The sequence below is a fragment of the Lissotriton vulgaris genome, chromosome 3_1 (assembly GCF_964263255.1).
Source record: "Lissotriton vulgaris chromosome 3_1, aLisVul1.2, whole genome shotgun sequence".
In the NCBI taxonomy this organism is placed as follows: Eukaryota; Metazoa; Chordata; class Amphibia; order Caudata; family Salamandridae; genus Lissotriton; species Lissotriton vulgaris.
Window position 1 is genome coordinate 575,906,569 of NC_141689.1, and position 22,266 is coordinate 575,928,834.

The window sequence follows — 22,266 nt, forward strand, 5'->3', positions numbered from 1 at the left end:
TGCTGAACACAAACACACTGACGAATGAAATCCTTCACTCAACCATGACCACTGAACTCTGGCAGCCTCGGGAACATACAGACACTTATGAAAGCAATCCGACTCATCCACGCGGTACTAATGCAGTCTCAGACATACCAGTGCAGTCAGACTCAGCCGTGTTGTACTCTTTCAGCCTCATACACACACCAGTGTAGCCAGAGGCCATTATGTACCTCTGCAGTCTCACACACAGACTCTGCCATGTTGTAATCATTCAGCCTCACACACAGTCCAGTACAGTCAGACTCTGCCATGTTGTACTGATTCAGCCTCACACACACCAGTGTAGCCAGAGGCCATTATGTACTCATGCAGTCTCACACACCATTGAAATCAATCAATCAGTCGATTTGTAAAGTGCAGCTGATCACACTTGAGGGTATCCAGGTGCTGGCAGGGATCCAGTGGTTCAGTCAAAGAACCTGGTCTTTAGCGACTTTTGAAACATCGGTAGAGACAGAAAGGTCTGGAGATGTAGGGGAGATTGTTCCACGTCTTCGCTGCTAGGTAGGAGAAGAAGCAACCTCTGCTCCTGCTGCATTGGATGCGCAGGGTGTGGGCGAGCAAGAGGGAAGCAGAGTGAAGGAGTCTGGTGGGCTGATGAAAATTCAGGAGGTGGTTCATGTAGGAGGGTTTGCAACTGTGCAGAGCCCTGTCTGCATGGGTGAGTAGATTAAAATAGCATGTCTTCTGGACTAGGAGCCAGTAGAGATATCAAAGGTGAGAGGTGATGGGGGTTTGTCACTGTCGGTCAAGGACCGGCCTGGACACAGCTTTCTTTAAGGTCTGTAGCCTTCAGAGGAAGCAGCCTGCGATCCCTGCATAAGGAGTGTTGCTGTAGTCATCGGCTGGGGATGAGGGCCTGTGTGATGGCACATCTTGAGCTCTGGGGTAACCATTTGAAGATCTTTTGCAGCATGCATAGGATGAAAAAAGCAGGATGAGGAGACCGAGTTGACCGGAGACAGTATTTTTAGTTTGTTGTGCAGGATGAAGTCTAGATTTCTAGCATTGTCGGTAGGGGTTGGTCCGAGTTCCTTGGGCCACCAAGAGGCATTCCAGTGGGAGCTATTGTTGTCCAGGATCAGAACCTCTGCCTTGTCCATGTTGAGCTTTAAGCTCCCTTATCCCAATGGCGATGCTGGTCATGCAGTTGTGAATGTTGTTCTGGTGTTGGTGGAGTCTTTTGAGTCTTTGAGGGTCAGGTGGCTCTGATGATGTTGGCCAGAGGTGTCATGTACATGTTAAAAAGGGTGAGACTGAGCGAGTCAGACTCAACCCTGTTGTACTCATACAGCCTCACACACACACCAATGCAGCCAGACTCAGCCAAGCTGCACTCATACAGTCTCACACACACACACATGCCACTCCAGTCAGACTGAGTCATGCCATGCTCATGCAGTCTCACACACATGCCATTCCAGTCAGACTGAGTCATGCCATGCTCATGCAGTCTCACACACATGCCATTCCAGTCAGACTGAGACATGCTGTGCTCTTGCAGTCTCACACACATGCCATTCAGTCAAACTCAGCCATGCTGCACTCTCAGTCTCACACACATACCATTCCAGTCAGACTGAGACATGCCGTGCTCGTGCAGTCTCGCACACATACCAATGCAATAATTGTCAGTCATGCTTTACTCATGCACTGACACGCATCACTCATGAATGGAATGTGATTGCACTATGCTGCACTCATACTGTCTCACACAAACACGCTTATCAACGCAATCACTCAGCAATCTTGTACTCATGCAGTCTACTAACACACATACCAATGCAACCAGACTCGGCCATGCTGCAGTCAGAGTCTCACACACAAACCCTTCCAGTCAGACTGTCATGCGGTGCTCATGCAGTCTCACACACATACCATTCCAGTCAGACTCCGCCATACTGTACTCATGCTGTCTTATTTACATACAGACACTTATGAAGGCAATCAGCCTCAGTCATGCAGTACTTATGCAGTCTCACTCATGGTGTGAATGCAATGTGGCTGAACTGTGCTAAATACACAAAGTACCTCACAAACACACGCTTACAAATACAGTCCCTGGCTCAACCATGCTGTACGCATGCAGCCTCAGGTAGATACAGACACTTATGAAGGCAGTCAGAGTGGTCAGTGCTGTACTCGTCATTCAGTCTCACACCTCACTCAAGAATTCAGTATGATAACGACGTGGAACACGTTAAGTCTCACGCACACACAGTTACGAATCAGCCACTCAACCATGCAGTACTGGAATGCTCACATACATTTAGAATGTACAGTTTGGCTCAGTTGTCTTGCACTTATGCGATATCACGCACATGCACCAGTTACCAGTGATTCCGCTCGGTCACCCATGTTGTCCTCTTGCAGTCTCACATGGTCACCCGTGCCAAATACAATCACAGGCTTAACTATCCTGGCCTTTTCTGAACACGCGAACAGTCACTCGCAAGACACCAACTCTCCCGAACACGTACACATGGGACTTCAGTCACTCAAACTCATGCAGTCACTGACAAACTGGCACCTGCTACCATGTGTGCTTGTCAGTTTATAACATAAAGTTCACATCCGGAAACAGCTTTGAAGGTGGGAACACAAATGTGCCTGGGCTGGTGTTCACAGAAGATGGAATGCGGGCTGAATAAAACGCGTGAGGAGGAAAGAACTGCCCTCGCTCTCCTGTGGAGACGAGGAAAGCGCAGCTCGCTCTCATCCGGGCTTGGCATAAGGCCGGCCGGCGCCATTTGTAGGAACCGTTCAGGGGCTCCTGGAACACAACTTGGAAAATGGGAATCGTACTTTCAAAAACGTTGTGTGGTGTGGGTAGGAAAAAATCCCATCAGGCTACTAAAATATACAATAAAATCTGAGCTAAGAACGTGCTGAAGAGTAACTCCGCGCATGCTATAGAGCACTAGAGGGTTATAAAAGACTGTAATTAAGAAACATTAATGGGCCTTGCGTTAGACTCAACCCCCACGAATGGAACATGTCCTCTATGCAGACGCATTCCGTTACTTGCCCAAACCACAGAGGCTGCGGGGAAGCTCCCCCGGCTGCTCTCGGGTACCACAAGTGAATTAAAGCACGTGGAAGGAAGGCGACCACCAGCAAGATATTAAAGCGAAGTGACGACTCCAGATGGAATATTTATGAACACGTCTGGGCTTGTCCAGGACACAGGTTTTCTTCAGCACTCGGAGGATAATCTACAGACCTCGGCAGAGAATCACGTGCTCCCTGCTACAGAATTAATGGTATTGAATTTTTGGAGCAAGTCCTCGCGATGTATAATGCACAAGCTAATAAAATATTCAGTTTAAGGGGTGATCCATTGGTTTAATTTTAGCATAAAAATAATTGATGATTGGGTAATTCTCTGGATAAGCAGAAATGCAAATAAGTCGAGACAACCCGTTGGTAGATAAGGTAACGAGTGCAGTGAATGGAATTTAAAGAGCAATAAAAAAACAGTGCTGGAATGGTGCGGGAGAACGAAGCGCAAGATCCCTGCTTAAGGGCAGGGCGCTCACGCAGGGGCTGGGGCAACAGCAGAAACTCTAATACCCCCTCTCCTCCCACACAAGCATGCACCTTCACAGTGTGCAGCGGGAATGGAAGTAGTAAACAACATCTAGGCGTAAGCTCGCTTTCCGGTATCCGAGCTCCCTGTTGCAATGACGTACTTGGCGGGAATGTGAGCCAAGGAGTTCGACAGGCAGTCAGTGCAGGCAGTGCAGACAAATCACGCCTCCTCCCCACGGACTTTGAAGAATGAGAGATGCGCTAAACTGACCCGGGGTTTAGAACTCCGACTCTTCTCAACCAGCCCTCCTCCCCCCAGCACATACTGCACGGGGCCGGTTGTTGGATGGACTTAATAAACTCTCCTCGGAATAATGACTCGTGTGGGATGGATGGCCCGTCAGGCCAACGTGGATTATTCCAATCAATAAAGCAGCTCTGTGTGTTTCAACACCCCCATCAGGAGTAACAAGCAATATATAAACAATCCCCCTCTTCTATCCCTCTGCTATCCTTCTCAATCCAAATGACTGACTAACCTATCCACCACTCAAATTACTTTCATATTTCACTATACCAATTCTACACTAAACCTTTATGGGTTCCAGAGTAGCGTGCTACTCGCCGAAAAAGCGCTTTGACGCCTCGTCGGGGGTGGTAAACGCGATATAAATGCAATTACAATACAATACATCGCAATCCGGCTGATGCTGACTCTTGGTTCATTCTATACAACTTCCCAAGGCTTAGGGTCTCTGTGCCTGTTCAGAGGTACCAGGAACTTCCAGGATGTGCATTGGTAGGAGGGCTGGTGTGGCGCCTCAATGTTTACATCAGCCTGATATTCGGTGACGGGCCGGTGTACCCACGTTCAGAACACTTCCGCGTCATCTCCGTCGATGCCATACAGAGAACCCCGAGAGTTCACATCACTAGGAGCAGGGCCGAGGTCCACCCACTTGCGCCACATCCAGGCAACGGGTGACTGTATTCACAAGGCGGTCCTCGGCGTCGGGAACAAAGACGGCTGTCCCTGCTAGGGGTACCTAACCCCACGCCCCTTTCTTTCACTGTCAGGTTGGTAGCACACCGCTGCTGGTGGCTCTGAATAAAAGGGCGACAGGGACAGCGGAGAACATCGTTCAACAGATATCACGATCAGGGGGTTCTGACAAATGCCCCACCTGCCCTACATGTACAGAATGAGCGAGCCCGGCCTCTTTTGCAGCAGAGCACGGCGCGATGCACGTGGAGTCGGACACGAGCCCACGGCACTCGAAATGCAATATAAGAGGTCTGCGTGAAGTGAAGCGTCCTCAATGCTTTGCTAGCTTGAAAATGTGGGCGAAAAGCGCACTTTCATCTAGTTGCCGCCCGTCCGCCTTTGCACAACAGGAGTCAAAACGGCACGGTTGGAAAGTTCAACCGATCAGGGGTCAGAGAGCATTGGGGGGGGGGGGGGATTTGCCTTCCCATCTTGGTCCGCATCCCGTCCTCGTCCCCTCCCTTCAGCTGCTGACCATCCCCTCTAACTCCGGCCAGCACAGACGCTCCTTAACATGTCTCCAGGTACACCGGGACAGAGCGGCCCGCGTTAGGGGCCACAGCTGGCCATAACCCAGGTCCTAGAGCCGAAGGCGGGCCCGCACCTGCTGTCACAGTCAGGCTTTTTGCATCCTCACTGGAAATGACAGAGCTCTTGGGTTTCTCGACTGCAAGGGATAGTAGAGCACCTAGACTGTTTTTTTTTTCTTTTTGCCCCAATCGCCGCCGATTTCTAATAGGACAAAGTGAACGACAAGTTCCAGAATGCAAACAGAAGTCTTATAAATACGAGCTATTCGCTCACGAACCGGGAAACCCGAGAGCAAAAACCACAGCAGTCAGGGCGGACATCCCGTGGCACAAAATGCGTGGCTGGGCAAGGCGAAAATCTTGGCAGTAGTAAGTCGGGCCGCTAAAAACCTCGCATGCGGCTGAGGCGATACACCTGGGTGGACTCTCTCTAAACCACCTCCAGGTGATAAACCATCCCGCCCAGCTACACTCTTCTTGCAGCTATAGGGTGGTGAAGCCCTCACACTTTCTGGGAGGTAAATGTTAAAAGCGGCAGATGCTGAATCCTAAGAGACCTTGAACAGGCTCAGAGCAGGCGTGGGTGGGGTGAAACACCCCGACAGGACCAACTCTGTGAGAGTGAACTGCCCTCTTTACACCCTCGCAGGAACTACCGACTTTTAACCCTCACCGATACTGGGTGTCAGCTGGGAAGGCGATCTTTTGGAGAACATATTAACTCACAGGGCAGTTGAGGGAGGAGTATGACGTCCCACAAAAGATGTGGTTTGAAAAGGCCCTCACAGCAGTAAAAGCAGATAATGGTCATCATATAAACAGCGGCAGAGGGGGGAGCTTTGGACTCTTTCAGCAACCGTGGGAGGTACACCCAACACCCATTCAGAAGTAAGGCATTGGCTTCTATTGGTGCAGTGGCACCGGAGCCCAGAAGGACCCTCTGAAAATTGTTGTAAATCCCAGTTTGAACAGCGGCCAGTGGGTCCATGACAAACCGGCTCTTCCAGGCCGGAGGCGGTAAACCGCACAGCAAATCGTCGGGATTAGGTGTCCAGCTGAGATTGGTTTAACCTCACTAATCTGGTGCTGTCTGCAGACGAGGATTGTTCACAAGTCCGACTGGAGCCCCGCCGGCAGCCTCGACCCACGCAGAGCGCAAGAGGCTCTTCACAACACCCCCAGACCAGCGCCACCACCCACCCACGGTCTGCCCGCTCCAGACCCCAATACAGAGATTATATATTGCTCATATATATGTATATATACGGTAGACCTGATTTAAGAAATACGGATTCTTACCCCGCGGAACACAGAGGCCCCCTTAAGGTAAAAAGCATTTCAAATTAAAAGTGATGATTTTTCCTTGTTTCACAACCATCCCATCTTATCTCCAATTCTACCAATAAAACTCCGCTATTTTGCCCCTTCCATTGTCAGACAACGGTAGTCATGTTTGAATGGGGCAGCCCGGTGAGAGCGCCCCTGGTGCGAGAGAGCGGACTCACCATTGGCGACCAGCGGCACCGCGAGGCAGAGGCAGCAGAGCAGGAGGCGCTGCGCAGACATCCTTGGTCCAGGGCAGGAGGTGAGGAGTCAGCAATCCTTCCTTCTCGGGCAACACAAACAAGCAGCTCCAGCCGCGGCGTGATGCTGGTCCGAGAGGGGACCAGGCTCAGCGTGCCCCCTAACACGCGCCTGCCCCTCGCCAGAGGCGTCGCTTCTCCCCGGGGAGGCTGTCCCAGGATGGTGGAGGCTCTTGCCGGTCCTGGGGAGTCGTAGGGCGGGTGGGACGCCGATCCTATATAGCTCTCCGCCTCCCTCTTGTACCAGCAAAGGAGCACCCGCTGCACGTCGCTCCCTGAGTCGACCCCAGTGTCGTCGACCCCTGAGCGCACCCACAGGCTTGCACTGGCGCCCCTGCTCCTGCCCGGGAGGGTCCTCTCCACAAGCCACGGAGCGCTCGGCTGCTGCTGCTCCGTCCGCCTCTCAGTGTTGAGGCAAAGTAGCTGCTGCCTTCTGCTGAAGAAAGGGATAGAGGGAGCCAAGGTGACAGATAGAGAGATACCGAGCGCAGCGGCGTAGCCCCGCCCAGGCACCTGCTCCTCCCGCCCCCAAGATCTGCCCGGACTCTAGGCGCCGCTAATCTGCCTTCCCGGGAGAGGCAGGGCGGAGCAGAGAGGACCCCGGACATCAGAGGGCCATACCATCGGCCTGAATCTCACTCCCGGCCCTCAAGAGCGCGCTCCCGCGGGTCATTCGCTCCATCTGTATTACCCTCACGCCTGCAGCGAGCTAACGGGCGAATGATTGCATGCTTCTTTCTCATAGCCAGGGGCCGGGGTTTAGGCAGACACGTTTAAGCAGTAGAGAAGAAAAGAAATATTACAGTGCAACCAGGCTAACTTCCCATTTAATTCACACTAATAGAAACACCAGCTCACTGCAGTGAGTTTATTATTTTTGGCCATTACGTTTTTTGAAAAAAAAACTTAGCTTATCCAACATTACTATATTACGTCTCGATCACACACATAAAAGTATGTCACGCAAGATGAGTGAAAAACACCGAGTAGAAATAAATTGGGAACTCAAAGTCCTGAAGAGGTCGCCACGCTCCAGTAATCCACGACGTGATACAGCGGATGGGTCTATCTCAGTATCACTCCATAATGCCACTTTGATGACATCATGGCAGTGTTCTTTGACGCATCCTCCAAGACGTCACGCACAATGTCAATAGATACATCGTAAGAACGTTATACAGATGAAAGAGTTTGGAACATGTGAGTCGAATTTATACTGCTGCCTTGAAAGGGAGGGGCGCTGCATTTCTTTTAGGGTGCACAGATGTCTCTATACCAGAGGTGGCAGCCCCCCTCCCCCTGGAGTGTAGTGCACGCATCTTCACATGTTAAGAAACAAGTCGGCAGCGACATCCCTTTGGATCTCTGTCATGAAACTCCTCACCTATTAGAGGGAATGGCAATAGCTTGACGGTGCATTTTGTATTGAAAGCTATCCCTTATTGGAGAGGTGACTGGCATCCTGTCTGCTCTGACTAGTTACTAATTCCAGGCATGACTTCAAATTACTCGTTGCTAGAAAGAAGTTTTTTAATGTGTGGGAAATACCAACTTAATATACACACACTGGGTAGCAGGGCTTTAAGTGGAATGAAAAAACTGAGGGGTCTCTCCAAGGGGCGTGGCTGTTATACTTAAGGGCGTGGCTTAAAAACAAGATACAAATGTGTGTTTAGCATTGTGCGCCACCCGACTTGTATTTTGCCATTTCTGTCATTGCATCCAGAAATATGAAACAAGTAGCATCATATTCATACCTCCATCAAGTAAGGACAATTGGCTTTGTCAATGGTTGTTAGTTGCATAAGATAAATAAGCAGCAACTATGGCTTGTATATACTATTGAAAAAGTTTCCACTTAAAGCCCTAGTGACACAATGTTGCTGCTCATGAGTTTTAAAAAGAGAAGGAAAATCCAGAGAGAAAAGGACTCTCTTTAAAGGGAAAAAATGATGAATGAATTGGTGATTCCACAATTGACTGATTTGGTTTACTTGTCAGACCCTAGTATAGGGCACTGAGTGTGCCCAGGGCATATAGATCCAAATGCTGGTAGTGGGCTTGCAGCACTGGTTGTCCCATCCACCGAAGCAGCCTTGTAAAATGTGTCTAAGGTCTGCCATTGCAGAGTCTGTGTGCAGTCTCGTACTGTCATACTGACTGGGCAAGTGCACCCACTTGCCAGTCCCTAAAACATCCATTTTCTTCATATCGGACACCCCTATGGTAGGCCCAAGGGCAGGGTGCATTGTAAGTATAAGGTAGGACATGCCCTGGTGTGTGTGGCATGTCCTAATAGTGAATTACATCCATTTTAGTTTTTCACTATTTCAAGGCTACCTGTTCTCCATAGGCCAGAATGGGCAGTTAGATTATTACATTTTATAATCCTAACTGACTCAGGGAACATGGTAGAAATTCGAGTTTAGTATGCCTGAACTCAGAACGATAAAATACATCTTTTAGTGAAGTTGGTTTTAACATTCTGTGTTTGAAAATACCACTTTTAGAAAATAGGTATTTTCTTGTCTAACTATCCAAAGCCTGCCTCTGCTTGGTTGTGTATTCTTTGTTTGGAGTTTGAGTGACAGGGCTGGGGGATTCCAGGAGAAAGAATGAGTCAGCCCAGTGGTGAATAGAGAGATCTGTATCTAGATGGGTGGGAGGAGTTGCACCTGGGACCGGAACAGGACTGTGCCTGCCCCCCACAGTGCTGCCCCCCCCCCCTTGTGGTGGGTCTTATGTCTCTACCCTGCACTGTGAAAGGAGAGAAGGAATCATGTCAACAAAGTGCTCCAGGACTGTGCTTTCCCTCCACAATGCTGGCTCCTCCTCCTGTGGGGTGTCTGATGTTTCTGCCCTGCACTGTGAAAGGAAAGAAGGAGTCTTGTAAACAGAGTGCTCCAGAACTGGTTTGGAATAGGCAAAGGCCCCTCTGCCCTCCGAGGACAAAGGATTTTGGGGGATAAATATTGGGATCCTGATCCCCAGAAATTAGATCACTTTTGGACTACAAGAAGAAACCTTTGCTGAGGAGTAGAACCTGAAGAAACTGAGGAGAGACTATCCCTAACCTGAAGTGCTGCTTAGGGGATTGGCGTCGCCATCGCTGTTGCTGCCATTGCATCGTGTATGTCGCCGCTGTAGCTGTCGTATTGCACCGCATCGAGAAAAGCGCATCGCATCCCTGGAGAAGCACGCCCCCGTCGGAGCTGCTGCCATCGCATTATGGATGTCGGTGCGGTAATCTCTCATTGTGGGGAAGCCTCTCGCAACGTCAGAGAAGAGTGCCACAGCCAAGGCTGTTGCAGCCGCATCACTGAACAAGGGTGTCACTGCTGCAGCTGACACATCGAACCGAGACTTCTCGCATCCTCTGAGAAGCATGACGAATCTAGAAGATCAAATCAAACAGGTAGGGTTGTGTGGCACTCTGAGGTTAATCTGTTGTTCTAGATAGTTCAATGATCGTAGATCTTTGTTTAACTGCTTGGGTGCTGATGGGTTTGCTCTCTCTGACCTGTGGGGAGTTGTCGAATGAATCAGTGTTGTGTGCTTTCAAGCTTGACAGTGAGCCCAATCGCACTCCTTTGGGAGATATGATAATCTTCACAATTTTTTAACTCAAGGTAGATGAAAATGTACACAAAGTGTAACCAAGAAAAAATGACTTTTCACTCTGGTTTATTCATGTGCCAGAAATTTCTCTCCGTTTACGTTGTTACATCACAGCTGTATATTTAAAGTCTCATGGTTAGTCAATTGGTTCCAACATATATAAACAATCCATTCAATAGTCTCAAGTGTCTTCCAAACACCCAATGCATTTCGTTCGAAGCGCACTTCATCAGGGGAAATACATTTTAATCTATAAAAAATGAAAGTAAAACATTTGTCAAAGATAGGGAAGCAGACCTGCATACAGTTAGTAGGATGATGGGAAATGTTACAAGACATGAGTAACAAGGTTATATGATAAAAACGATAATGAAAAACAAGGTAATATGATAGAAACAATAATGAAAAAAGTACGATCTTTAAAGTGAACGCTCTAAACTGGAGACTGTGGTAAATGCGTTACGGGGAGATCATGCAGCGTGTTGAGAAAAAAGTGCTAAAAAGAAATCGTGCTCGCCTAGATGTTAAGAATGTCCCTTTGCGGGGAAAAATCTAAGTCTAATGCGTGGCGTTATAAGTATAGTGGGCAGAGTGGAATCGTGCTCGCTTAGGTGTTTTAAACATAGCAGTGGGCTAATAAGTCTATGTTTACTATGTAGATACTGTGGATATAATATGTTCAACAAGACTCCATAGTGAAATTAATACCAAGTGACATGAAATTAAAAGTGAACGATTATCCGTGATCTTCAAATGCGACCGCATTACGCTTACCGGTGCTGCTTGACACTTGGTACGTGCTGTAGCTCTACACGGCTGTATTCAGTCGGGGAAACGCTGCGCATGCGCCTAATGTGTAGTTATCGGAGTTCCCTCCTCGCGACCCGGAAGTGCAAGTACGGGTCATTCAGATGCTTGTGAAATGTCGAATAATGTTGAAATAAAGTTAAAGCAAAGTTAAATGTACGCCAAGCATACAGAGCGAAAAAATAAAACGACAGAATTATATTAAATTCCGAACGTGATGAACATCCTTAATGTTAAAAATGGTGAATAGAGTTTAGGAATGGCGGCCATGTTGTAAGGGTATATGTGCTACCACTGTTCTAAGGTGATTTGGAATTTGGTTGGAGATAAGTGTGTATCGGAAAAATCTAGAAGATCTTCACGTCTTTATTTCTTTGCACCGTAACTTTGCCGCATTTCCATCGCTGCAACATTACTTGTTGTGGAAGCGCAACGCATCGTAAGGTACATTGACGCAAAGTGTCGCATCTTAAGAACTTAACTGAACTAAGCTAAAACTACCATTCTTAAGTATAGTATTGTGGATTTTTGTCGTTTGTGCTCTTGTGTTAAGTCTATATAAAGAATACTTATTTTTGATATAAACCTTGTGTGGTGTCCATTTGTAGTGTTGTCACTGTATGTGGTCACAAATGCTTTACACACTGCCTCTGAGATAAGCCTGTCTGCTCATGCCAAGCTACCAAGGGGGTGAGCAGGGGTTGTTTAAGGAGTGTATCTCCTTTACCCTGACTAGAGGCAAGGGTCCCTATCTGTCACAAGTACCTACCTGTGCCAACTAGAGACCCACAAATCTAGCAGCCTGTATAAAGTCTCAGTTTGTAGTTGACCAGGACATGGACAGGCTTTCAGGCCAACAACAATGGTGAGAGAGGCAGGTAAACTAAACAGGTTGTCCCATTCAAGGCATTATCTTATGACTTAATCTACTTTTTTAGGACTCAAAGCCCTCAATCAAGGCAAATTCCAAGACTGATGCTGGCGAGGGTCAATCTAAGTTATATACATCATTGTCATAGTCCCAATGAGGGTGATGATTTTTCTGCCAAATGGTCCATACAGGGCAAGAAAGGCTCTTGTAGCTGCCAAGATCACTTCAATGGTGGAATAGATTTTCCCTATCACCCCAGTCCAAGGTTTTGAACTTCAGACATGTTTTTGGTCCTCAGCAGGTCAGAGCATGAAGCTATAGCAAGACAGGGCTCACTGATATCTGACACTTTAACTGCAAGGTCCTGCTAATCCATTTTTCTTTGAGGAAGAAAGTTCAGTAGCGGGTGAACCTGGTTTTTAACTGTCCACCCATTGCCTAAGAAACCTTCAGTGGACTCTTCAATGCTTGCCAACTACAGACTGATCTCCGTGCTACCATTTAAAGCCAAGGTCTTTGAGAAGATCATTAACAGACACCTCTTTTACTACCATATAGACCACCAACTCCTCGTCACCACTGAGTCTGGTTTCAGACTCAAAAACAGCATAGAAACTTCTCTTATCACTGGCACAAATGACATCTCTGATAATACTCTGGAAAGTGGAGAAACCGCGGTCCTCATCCACCTGGACCTCTTCACACCATTTTGACAGGGTTCCCCACCCCTCCTTAATCCAATGCATACACAGCATTGGAATCCAAGGACACATACACAAATTGTGTTTGGCCAATAAGCAGGAATTATGATAGCTTAAAAAGTAAGTGTGGTACAGGCAATCTTGGTGTTTTATTGCAAGCCTACTAGCAGCATTTGGATTACAGGAAGCCTGGGCGTAGTTTGCGGAGTTGCTGGAAAAATCTGCCAAATTCCATGGAGTTCCGTGAATGAGCGGAGTAACTTTTGAAACCCATATATCACTGATGCTGCTTAGTGCCTACTAGTAAAATCAAATGTTGTGTAGTGCCGCCATTCTAGTCCACAAAATGGCAGTAACACCTCAAACTTGCTCCAAGTGCCTCAGTTCTGTCATCAAACAGGCCTCCCGCGCTGACCCAAATGGGCAACAACAAACAAGCAATGCGACAGGTGCAAAATGGGCTGCCAGTCCCCTCTACCAAGTCACTCTTTGCTCCCAATGTTTACTCTCTAGTGAGAAAGTGCCACCTCAAACAACACCATTGAACATTGTGGTGCGAGAGAAAAGAGGATGATGTGTGAGGGGTGGTGAGGAGGGAGGGAAGTGGAAGAACATTGAGGGTGGAAGGAAGAGGATGAAGTGCGAAGTGTGATGATGAGGAGGGAGTGAAGAGGAAGAAGAATGAATGACCTCGCAACAGAGGAAAAGGGTAGGTTGTTCTTCACAGCTCATGCACCTTCTCTACCCGTGCTGGGTTCGGCAAAGGCATTGGGTGAATGATGTCAGCAGAGGACAAGCCCTCAGAGGCAGAGTATTCCACGCAGCTCACACGTTTTCTTTTCCAGTTCTCGGCTCATTAGCTGATGAGGACTATACAGAGCCCCAGGGATGTGAGAATCCACTCGTGTGAGTGCAGCTCACAGGGCACACCCCTCCTTAGAACAGTACGTGTGGCAAGGGGGTCTCAAATTTCCCTTGTCTGCCTCACCCCACAATCGGCAGTGGTCTCTTATGCATCACTCCCGGCTCCTCCTTAGAGCACCGTCTGTCACTGGCTCCTGGCAGATGTCTCCACTTTACGGAGGGTTGGCCCTCAGCATGATGCTAGGCTCAGTAGTGGTGTTCCCTACACAATACATCCAGTCTGGAAACTCACTGTTTACGCCCCTCAAGTCAAGTCAGCAGCACAACGAATGGACTCAATTGACTCACGCGACACTCATGAGTCTGAGCCGAGCTCTATGCACTAAGCACACACCAGCACCACCACTCACTGCCGGTGGCTGAGGACTCTGACTAACTCATGCAGCATGAGAGAGAGGAGACGGAGGCTTAAACTACCAGACACATTACTGGCGCTGCTTCAGTGCAAACAACAGTAGCAGTGCGAGGTAACTTGCGGCTCCAGCCCTAAATTAAAAAAAAAGACATGCTGCCCGTAGGAAATGGCCTGAATTTTCCCCCTCTACAAAACAACATAGATGGGCGTATCACCCTTTTGTTTTAGTAGCAAAATGGGCGCAGCTGGTGGTGGTAAGTTCTTTGTTGTATGCCCTTTAGCCCTTACTAAACTCCGCTCTGCCAGTGTGTGTGGAGCTTGGCCATACTTTGCGCTCAAATCTGAGTGCAGAGTTGAAAAAACTGTACACACTCCGCCAGCGAAGCAGAGCATGTCACCCACACTTAGTTTACAGGCCCTGGGCACACATAGTGCACTGTACTAGGGACTTAACAGTAAACCAAATAAACCAATCGTGGAACCATCAATCCATAACAACAATTGATAAAGGGAGCACTTGCACTTTAGCACTGAACAGCAGTAGCAGAGTGCCCACAGCATCTAGACCAGCAAAACGAAGTTCAACACACAGCAAAAACTCAGGAGGTAAAGATAAAAATATAGGGGAAATGCACGCCAATGATGCCAGGTCTAACACACGTCTCTTCCAGCTGAAATGTGGGGACAACTACCTACCCTCTTGGGAGTTCTCTTCACTAAAGCAGAAAAATCTGGACAGAGCATCGGCATTGACATGTTCTGTATCAGGGCGGTGTTCCACCACGGAGTCCATCCCCTGTAGGGAAATGGACCACCTCAACAACTTTGGGTTCTCACCCCTCATCTACATTAACCATCTGAGGGGCCAGTGGCCGGTCTGAACCCAGAAGGGAGTCCCAAACAAGTAGGGCCTCAGCTTCTTCAGGACCAAGACCACAGCAAAAGCCTCCCACTCAATCTCACTTCACCTCTGTTCCAGTTGAAGTAACCCCCTACTAATGAAGACTACATGTTAGTCTAGGACCTACTCAAGTTCAAGTTCAAGTTAAACCACTTTATTCGATTAATTAAAATCATAAAAGTATACTATACTTTTGCTTTGCTATGAATTTTAACGGAACTATGAGTATGCTGATGGTTTAGAATACATTTCATCTTCTAATGTAGTATTTTGTTTTTGTGTACACAGCTGAGCATTGTTAATGTCATTGGGTCCTGAGACCAACGTCACCAAGCATTTTTGTATGCCACAGGTATCTATCTTCCTTTACGTTTTCGGTAGTCAGATGAACAGCATAATGCCTAGACTTAATGTTCCGTTTTTCACTTACCCACAGGTTTTTGTTATCGGGAGTGAAGTTAACCCAGCAGTAGCATACCATTTTCCACACTTATCCAGTTCATAGATGCACACATGAAACTGAGATCATACACAAAGTATTATATTAATTACCACATCATGATGTTTTCTGTACCTTTTAATGATGAAATTCTTGATGCTATATAATCGTTTAGGGTGTATATGAACATTTGGATCACATGAGCATGCAATAATATGGTTTATTCATGAAATTGTGTTTTCCCAGAGTTTAAATGATGAGAATTACATACGCATTGTTCGCATTTAAACTGGGTTCATCATGTCCACGATATATTAGGTGCATATTTGTTTAATTGTACGGGTCATTGGTAATATGAGCGCAATACCCTTCAGAAGGTTTGATGTTATCAATATATGATGTGATGTTTTTTGAGTTATACCTTGTTTTGTAGGTCAAGCTTGCTAGAACATATATTTAGGTTTCAACTCTATTTCCAATGTACAATGTTTAATATTACCATACATGTTTGTTTCCCCTTTAGTGTCCTTCATTTCCTAAATATCTCAAACAAAGCTGTATATATTTTTCCATTTTGTACTGATTAGCTCTTCTGTATGTTCTAGGATTTCGCCCCTGAGGAAGGGTACCTCCGGGTCCCGAAATGCATTGGGCTTCGATCTTCAAGATTATCAACTTATATCATTTTGTGTATCACCTATGATTAATGTATTTGAAATGCCCAGAGATATGTAAAGAGAATATATGTTTTATACCAAGTCTTGTTTTCATGTAAACAGAGATTTATTGTTCTTCAGAACCAATGGATAAACTTTAATATACATGAGTAGAATGTATTAATGTATACATGTTGCATAAAAGTTCTATGAATTAAATAATAGAACGAGAAACTATACAGTATCCATTGAGTATTGATTAATCTGAACAGTAGTCTTTTCAAATTGTTGGAAATAGGAGTTTTCCAGTAGGAACAGTGCGCACTACAAGTAGGTTTTTCCTACTTAGTTGTCACCAACCCTGCAGATCCCATAATACCAGGTGAATTTGGTTGAAACGGAATTTAGTCAAAAGCCATCTGTGAAAAGGGTTAGAAACGATAGACAGATATGATGGCATTGCTAATGACGGAATTACCAAGAAGTGGGTCCTGACGGATGGTTTGCATAGTAACGATTGCAAACACCAAACTAGAGAATTTGTAATTGTTGAATGCTCAGTACATCTGGCCCTAGTTTATTCTAAGAATCCAACAATGAATTATTAGGCCGCCCCACCCCTACCATTCTTTCTTGTCAACACTGTTTCTCCAACAGCACAACATCAGCATCACAAACCCAGTCACTGACAATTGTGCCTCACCCAAACTCATTTTCAAAGTTTCTTCCTTCCCACCAGTCTTGCTTAGCACGCCTCTCATAGCATACATTTCCAAAGGCCCAAGAAGGCATTCACTTCTCCCCAACTCCCAGACTCCAGTTCCATGCTATTACATTGCAACTATCAAACTCTAGCTACATTGTACATGTAAACAAGTACATCGTCAATCTACAAATATGAACTGGACATCTATAACAGACTTTAAAACCAAGCTATTTATAAAACAAATTATGTCTTAAACTGACTAAATACTCATAATGGGATGAATGTAGAAATAACATAAATTTGCAAGTTTAAAATATTATTTATTATGGGAAATCAGATCTAATAACTTCTAAGCCTATTTCTTTGTAGCTCTAGATAAAGTAAGCAGAACTCACACTACATAGACAAAACAATACTTTAACATACTGTAGTAAAGAAGACAAAGTATTACTATACAGAATTCCGAAAATATACATTCATTTTCTGTTTTTTCAATGGCTATAAGTCTGCATTTACAGCTTTCCTTAAATATCGTTCATTCCAAAACGGAGGGGGTGTCTATATGAATATTTGGTTCATAGTACACCTGAGGTAGTTGTTCGTAGTATAGTATGGAGGAAACAAGGAGCTATTCAATTTTTTGAACTTTCTCTTTGTGAGAAAACCTATTTGTAATGATTTCTCTTTTTTAGGGAATTCTTCTGTTGAAAAGTCGGTGTTTCAGCCAAGGGGGTTTTATGGGAACATCAGAACATGGAGAAGCAAGATACTACTTTTCTAAAGTATAAACATGTACATACAGTTAATGTTTACGTTAAAAAAGGATCCTGTCAGAGAACCACACATGTGACTAATTGCACCATAACAAAGTTCACATACTCTAAAACCAGCTATTGCCTGTAGTACTGCCACATATTTTATAATCCCGTAGGAGTTTCATCAGCATTATCAGTACATCAACTCAAGAATAAGTGCTGCTAGAAGCACTGGAATGCCCTTGTAAGATGATGGTGTACCAAAAAAAGTTGCATGCAACGAAGTGACTCATGCTCATCCGTTTACTACATAATTTTGTTGTTTCAGAGCTAGGCATATGCGCCAAGCCTTGTGATGGAATCAGGAGGTGGCAATCAGTTGTTTAAATCTCAAATGACCGATCAACTTTTAAAAACCTTCCAATGTGGGCAGAAAGTGCTACATATTATCAAGATAACAACAATTCTTACTGTCCTATCCTGTTGGAAATCCATGTCAGACCGCAAGCAAGGCCATGAACCCCAGCATAGTGCAGGAGGGACCCCATGCAGTGTACCTTACATACTATGGCACTTACACTGCATATTGTAGTCCATCTCAAGGCCGGGAGTGGAGCTTAAACATGCAGTCAATGCCCCGATTTACCAGACCTTACAGAATAAGCCTCACTAAAGATACCAAGTTTCACGCAATACGATGATGTGTGTCAAAAGCCCCACCCCCCCTATAAAGTGCTTGAAAGCTAGTGTCACAATAGCATCTATCTTGTAATGACAAAAATACGGAATACAAAGGCAGTACCAGACATGTGGAACATGGTATTGAAAACGGAGGTGCCTATTTCATCCATAACAATCTAAAATATTCATGGATAACAAAACAAAGAAGAATTTTGCAATAACTACCCATTCACAAACAGTGTGAATATTTTACATGAGCTCAAAACAAGTCATAACCATTCTGAACAGCAAGGAGATGCTTGTCACAGTTTTCCCCAATAAAGAATGTGGATAATGCCAGTCAAAAAAATTTAAAAAATTCCTTATCACCTTAGCTGCTTCGCAAATATCCCTCCCCAGTGCTGCGCTGTCCATTGGAACTAGTGCTGAATGGACTCCAATGGTCGTGCGCAGCACTGGGGAGGTAGCGCTCCTGACGACCGTTGGCCGTCAGCAGCGCTTAAGAGGTTAAAGCGAGGTGTCTTTTATAGAATGCATTAAAGTAGCAGACCTATACTAATCCGCAATTCAGCTACATTCTAGAAATTATATTGTTAGAAACGAGGGTCTCTAGTTGGGAGGGTGTTACCCTGTCCAATTAGGTACCCTTCTACCTAGTCAGGATAAGGGGGATACACTACTAAAATAAACCCTGCTCACCCCCTTTGTAGCTTGGCATGAGCAGTCAGGCTTATCTCAGAGGCAGTGTGTAAAGCTTTTGCACATACCCAACAGTAATACAGTGAAAACACTACAAAAGGACACCACACCAGTTTTAGAAAAATAACCAAAATTGTATCTGTGCAATCAAGGCCAAAAAAATAAAAATCCACCATACAGTTCTTATAAATGTCAATAAACAAAAATAGACTAAAACCAGAGTTCCTTAAAGCCGATAGCTCAGTCCAGGGCTATCACAGCATTGTCAACAACAAATCCAAACAGTTCTGGCAGACTGTGGCATTGCGGATTCGCAGGCCAGCTATTGCGTCAGGAAGACCCTTTAAAGAGTACCTTTTGTAATGCAGGGTGTCGGTGACCTTTCTTTAAGCTTAGAAGAGCCGTCGTTAGCAGGTGTCACTTCCGGAGTTCGGTCCAGGCGTCATAGGGCCATTAAAGTCACACACATTGTAGATCGAACTCCTTGCGGTTGAAGTCGGGAGCGCTGGCATCGGCAGGCATCGGGGCTGCGGTGCAAGTGCGGCATGCGGTGCCCTCAGGTGGCAGGGGGAAGCAGCGGCTCAGTGACTGTCATCCAGTGGCATCAGTGAGACCAGGGCTGCGGTGTGAAGTGATGCAGTGCTCCTCGAGGTGCTTGCAGGTCACAGTGCAAGCAGCAACTTCGTCCTTGCTGAACCTCTGTCATCGGCTGACGAACTGGAGTCGATTGAACTGGCGTCGGGAGGACAAAGCTGCGGTGCGTCATGAGGATGGTGCGTCATGTAGCATAAGAGCAGTGTCTTCGAACAACGGTGCAAGCAACGGCATCAATGTCAGCGTGGAGCGTTGTTGTTGGGATATCCGGGCAGTATAGTGAATCAAGGTGGTGGACAGTGCGGTGCCCACAGGTTGCGGTGGAAGCAGTGGCATGGTGGCGGCATCGAACGGTGCTGTCAGTGAGATCAGGGTTGTGGTGCAATGTGTGTCGGTGCCCTCTGTGGTGCCTTCAGGACACGGAGCCGGTAGTGGCATCGTTGATGGCATCAGGTTGCTTTTTCTTCTGTTGCAGCACAAAAAACTCAGTTCCCAGTGCTGAGAGCAGATGAAGTTGAAGTCTTTGCTGTTCCTGAGACTTCTTGAACACGGGGAAAGCTCTACCTCAAGCCCCTAGAGAAACTGACACAAAGAAGTTGCAGAAAAGACAGTCCAATTCTTTCACTGTCCAAGACAGTAGCTGCCGCTGCAGGCTAACACAGCAAAGAACACAGCATAGTGGTAGTTGCTCCTCACAGCTTCTCTAGCTCTTCTTCTTGGCAGTCTTCTTGGTCCAAAATAGTTCTAAAATCCTGGGGTCTAGGCCCCAATATTTATACCACATTTCCCTTTGTTCTCTTGTGGCGGAGACTGTCTATGCTCAGTCCACACCAGTTCTGTCCTCTCTGGCCCAACTTCCTGCCAAAGGCAGACCAGGCCCATTCAGGTGCAAGGACATCTCCTCCAACTACCCTAAAGGCAGCCCAGGTCTATTCAGCCCAGTCCTGACTCATCCAGGAAAGGCAGGACACATCTCAATCACCCAGTGGCTTCCTGAAGAGAATGCATATCCCCAGCCCATGTCACTCCAATACCAGACAGTCAGTCCACAACCTAGCAGCAGCACACAGGATGGCTAAGCGAGAAAATGCCCACTTTCTAAAAGTGGTAATTTCAAACATACAAAATAAAAATCATCTTTCCTAAAAGATGCAATTTTATATTCTGTGTTAAGGCTTACTAAACACAATCTTTCAATCTTTTCCCCATGGGAAGTTATATTTGTAAGGTTACAATGTATTTCCTATTCTATCCTTTGGGACAAATAACCTTTCAATAGTGAAAAATGAATTACATTTATTTCACTATCAGGACATGTTACACACCAGTAGATGTCCTATCTTTCACATACACTGCACCCTGCCCATAGGGGTACTTTGGACCTACTGTAATGGCGACTTATACATGTAATAAAAGGGAAGGTATGGTCCTGGCAAGTGGGTGCTCATTCCAGGTCAACATGGCAGTTCAAACTGCACGTAGACACTGCAGTGGCAGGTCTTAGATACATTCACAGGGCTACTCTTGTGGGTGGCACAATCAGTGCTGCAGGCCCAATAGTAGCATTAGATTTACAGGTTCTGGCACATTCAGTGCACTTTAATAGGGGCTTACCAGTAAATCAAACATGCCAATCATAGAAGCACTAACCCATAACATAATTTACAGTAGGAGCACTTGCACTTTAACACTAAACAACAGTGAGAAAGTGCGCAGAGACACTAAACCAGAAAAAACAGAGTCAAAACAAGGAGGTCAGAAAGCAAAAACACAGAGGAAACGCCAAATGAGGCCAGGTCTGAGAGATATAAATGAATCTTATGTTTTTATTAGTGACCACATCTCATTATGTTCAATAGGACCAACAACAGCAGTATGTAATTTTTTTGTGTTCAAAAGTTTTTATTGGTTGTTTCCAAAAAGAAATTAATACAGACAGTGAAAGCATAAGAACCAATGATAGAGACAATAAGAATGAACAATGAGAATGAACAATGAACAATGAACAATGACTGCAAAGAAAATAAATTAATGGGCGGTGATAGACATTAGGAAATTATTAAGAAATCAATAAACTAGCAAAAAGAAATAATACATATCAACAATCATATAAATGACATATGTAGTATGTAAATTTTTAAGTTTGATTCCACCTTTGACAGCTTGGACACAATTGAACCACCTCTTGTGCCCAATGTAGCAACAAGTAAGACAGACCACTGTATTTCATGTTCAGTATGTTTCATTGTTTCAAAATATTCTACAATGGCGCACCATTTAATGACACCCGATACGTGACCTATGTTGTATGATCAATTTTTTTATTGATTTAATTGTTTATTCAATATAGGTCTTTCTACAAAATCATGTTATATGGTTTGTAATGTTTCTGGTGTTACATTTTAAAAATGTAGGATGAGTAACTGTCATTCCACTAAATACTACTGATTTGGTGCCAGCTGTAAATTGGTAGGCAGTGTATTGTCTGCATCTGAAGTATCCTACTGTGGAGATGATAATGATAAATAAGGCAAATAATTTTTCTTTATTGGAGTCCTGTCTGCTCTAACTAGATATTGGTGGATATTTTTGCCTCTTTTAAAAGAGAAAAGATGACTGGGTAAATCAAAACTATATAACATCTTCCAACTATTTTGGACAATTCACTTGATTTGGATTGGCTTTGGGCTATACATAAGTGCACTGGTAAGAGGAGTCCATGTATTGCTGGTTTTGGGTTCTAATAGTGCATCACATGGGGTAAACCACAATTTTTTTGAGTATCCTCTCTTCATCAATTTAGGGTGTGATATGTCTGCATTAAA

The 22,266-nt window shown here is 45.6% G+C and overlaps 1 protein-coding gene across 2 annotated transcripts in view; it reads right to left on the minus strand.

The window, feature by feature from the left end:
- EDIL3 (EGF like and discoidin domains 3) overlaps window positions 1–7,184 on the minus strand; it is a 1,521,395-nt gene extending 1,514,211 nt beyond the window's left edge. Inside the window, exon 1 of one of the 2 annotated variants that reach the window (XM_086960856.1) lies at window positions 6,657–7,184. In XM_086960856.1, coding sequence (XP_086816982.1) covers window positions 6,657–6,717 — 61 coding nt within the window. In that variant the 5' untranslated portion in view covers window positions 6,718–7,184. The remainder of the gene's footprint in view (window positions 1–6,656) is intronic. The other variant, XM_086960857.1, reaches the window with a different exon arrangement.
- Window positions 7,185–22,266: the final 15,082 nt, after the last annotated feature.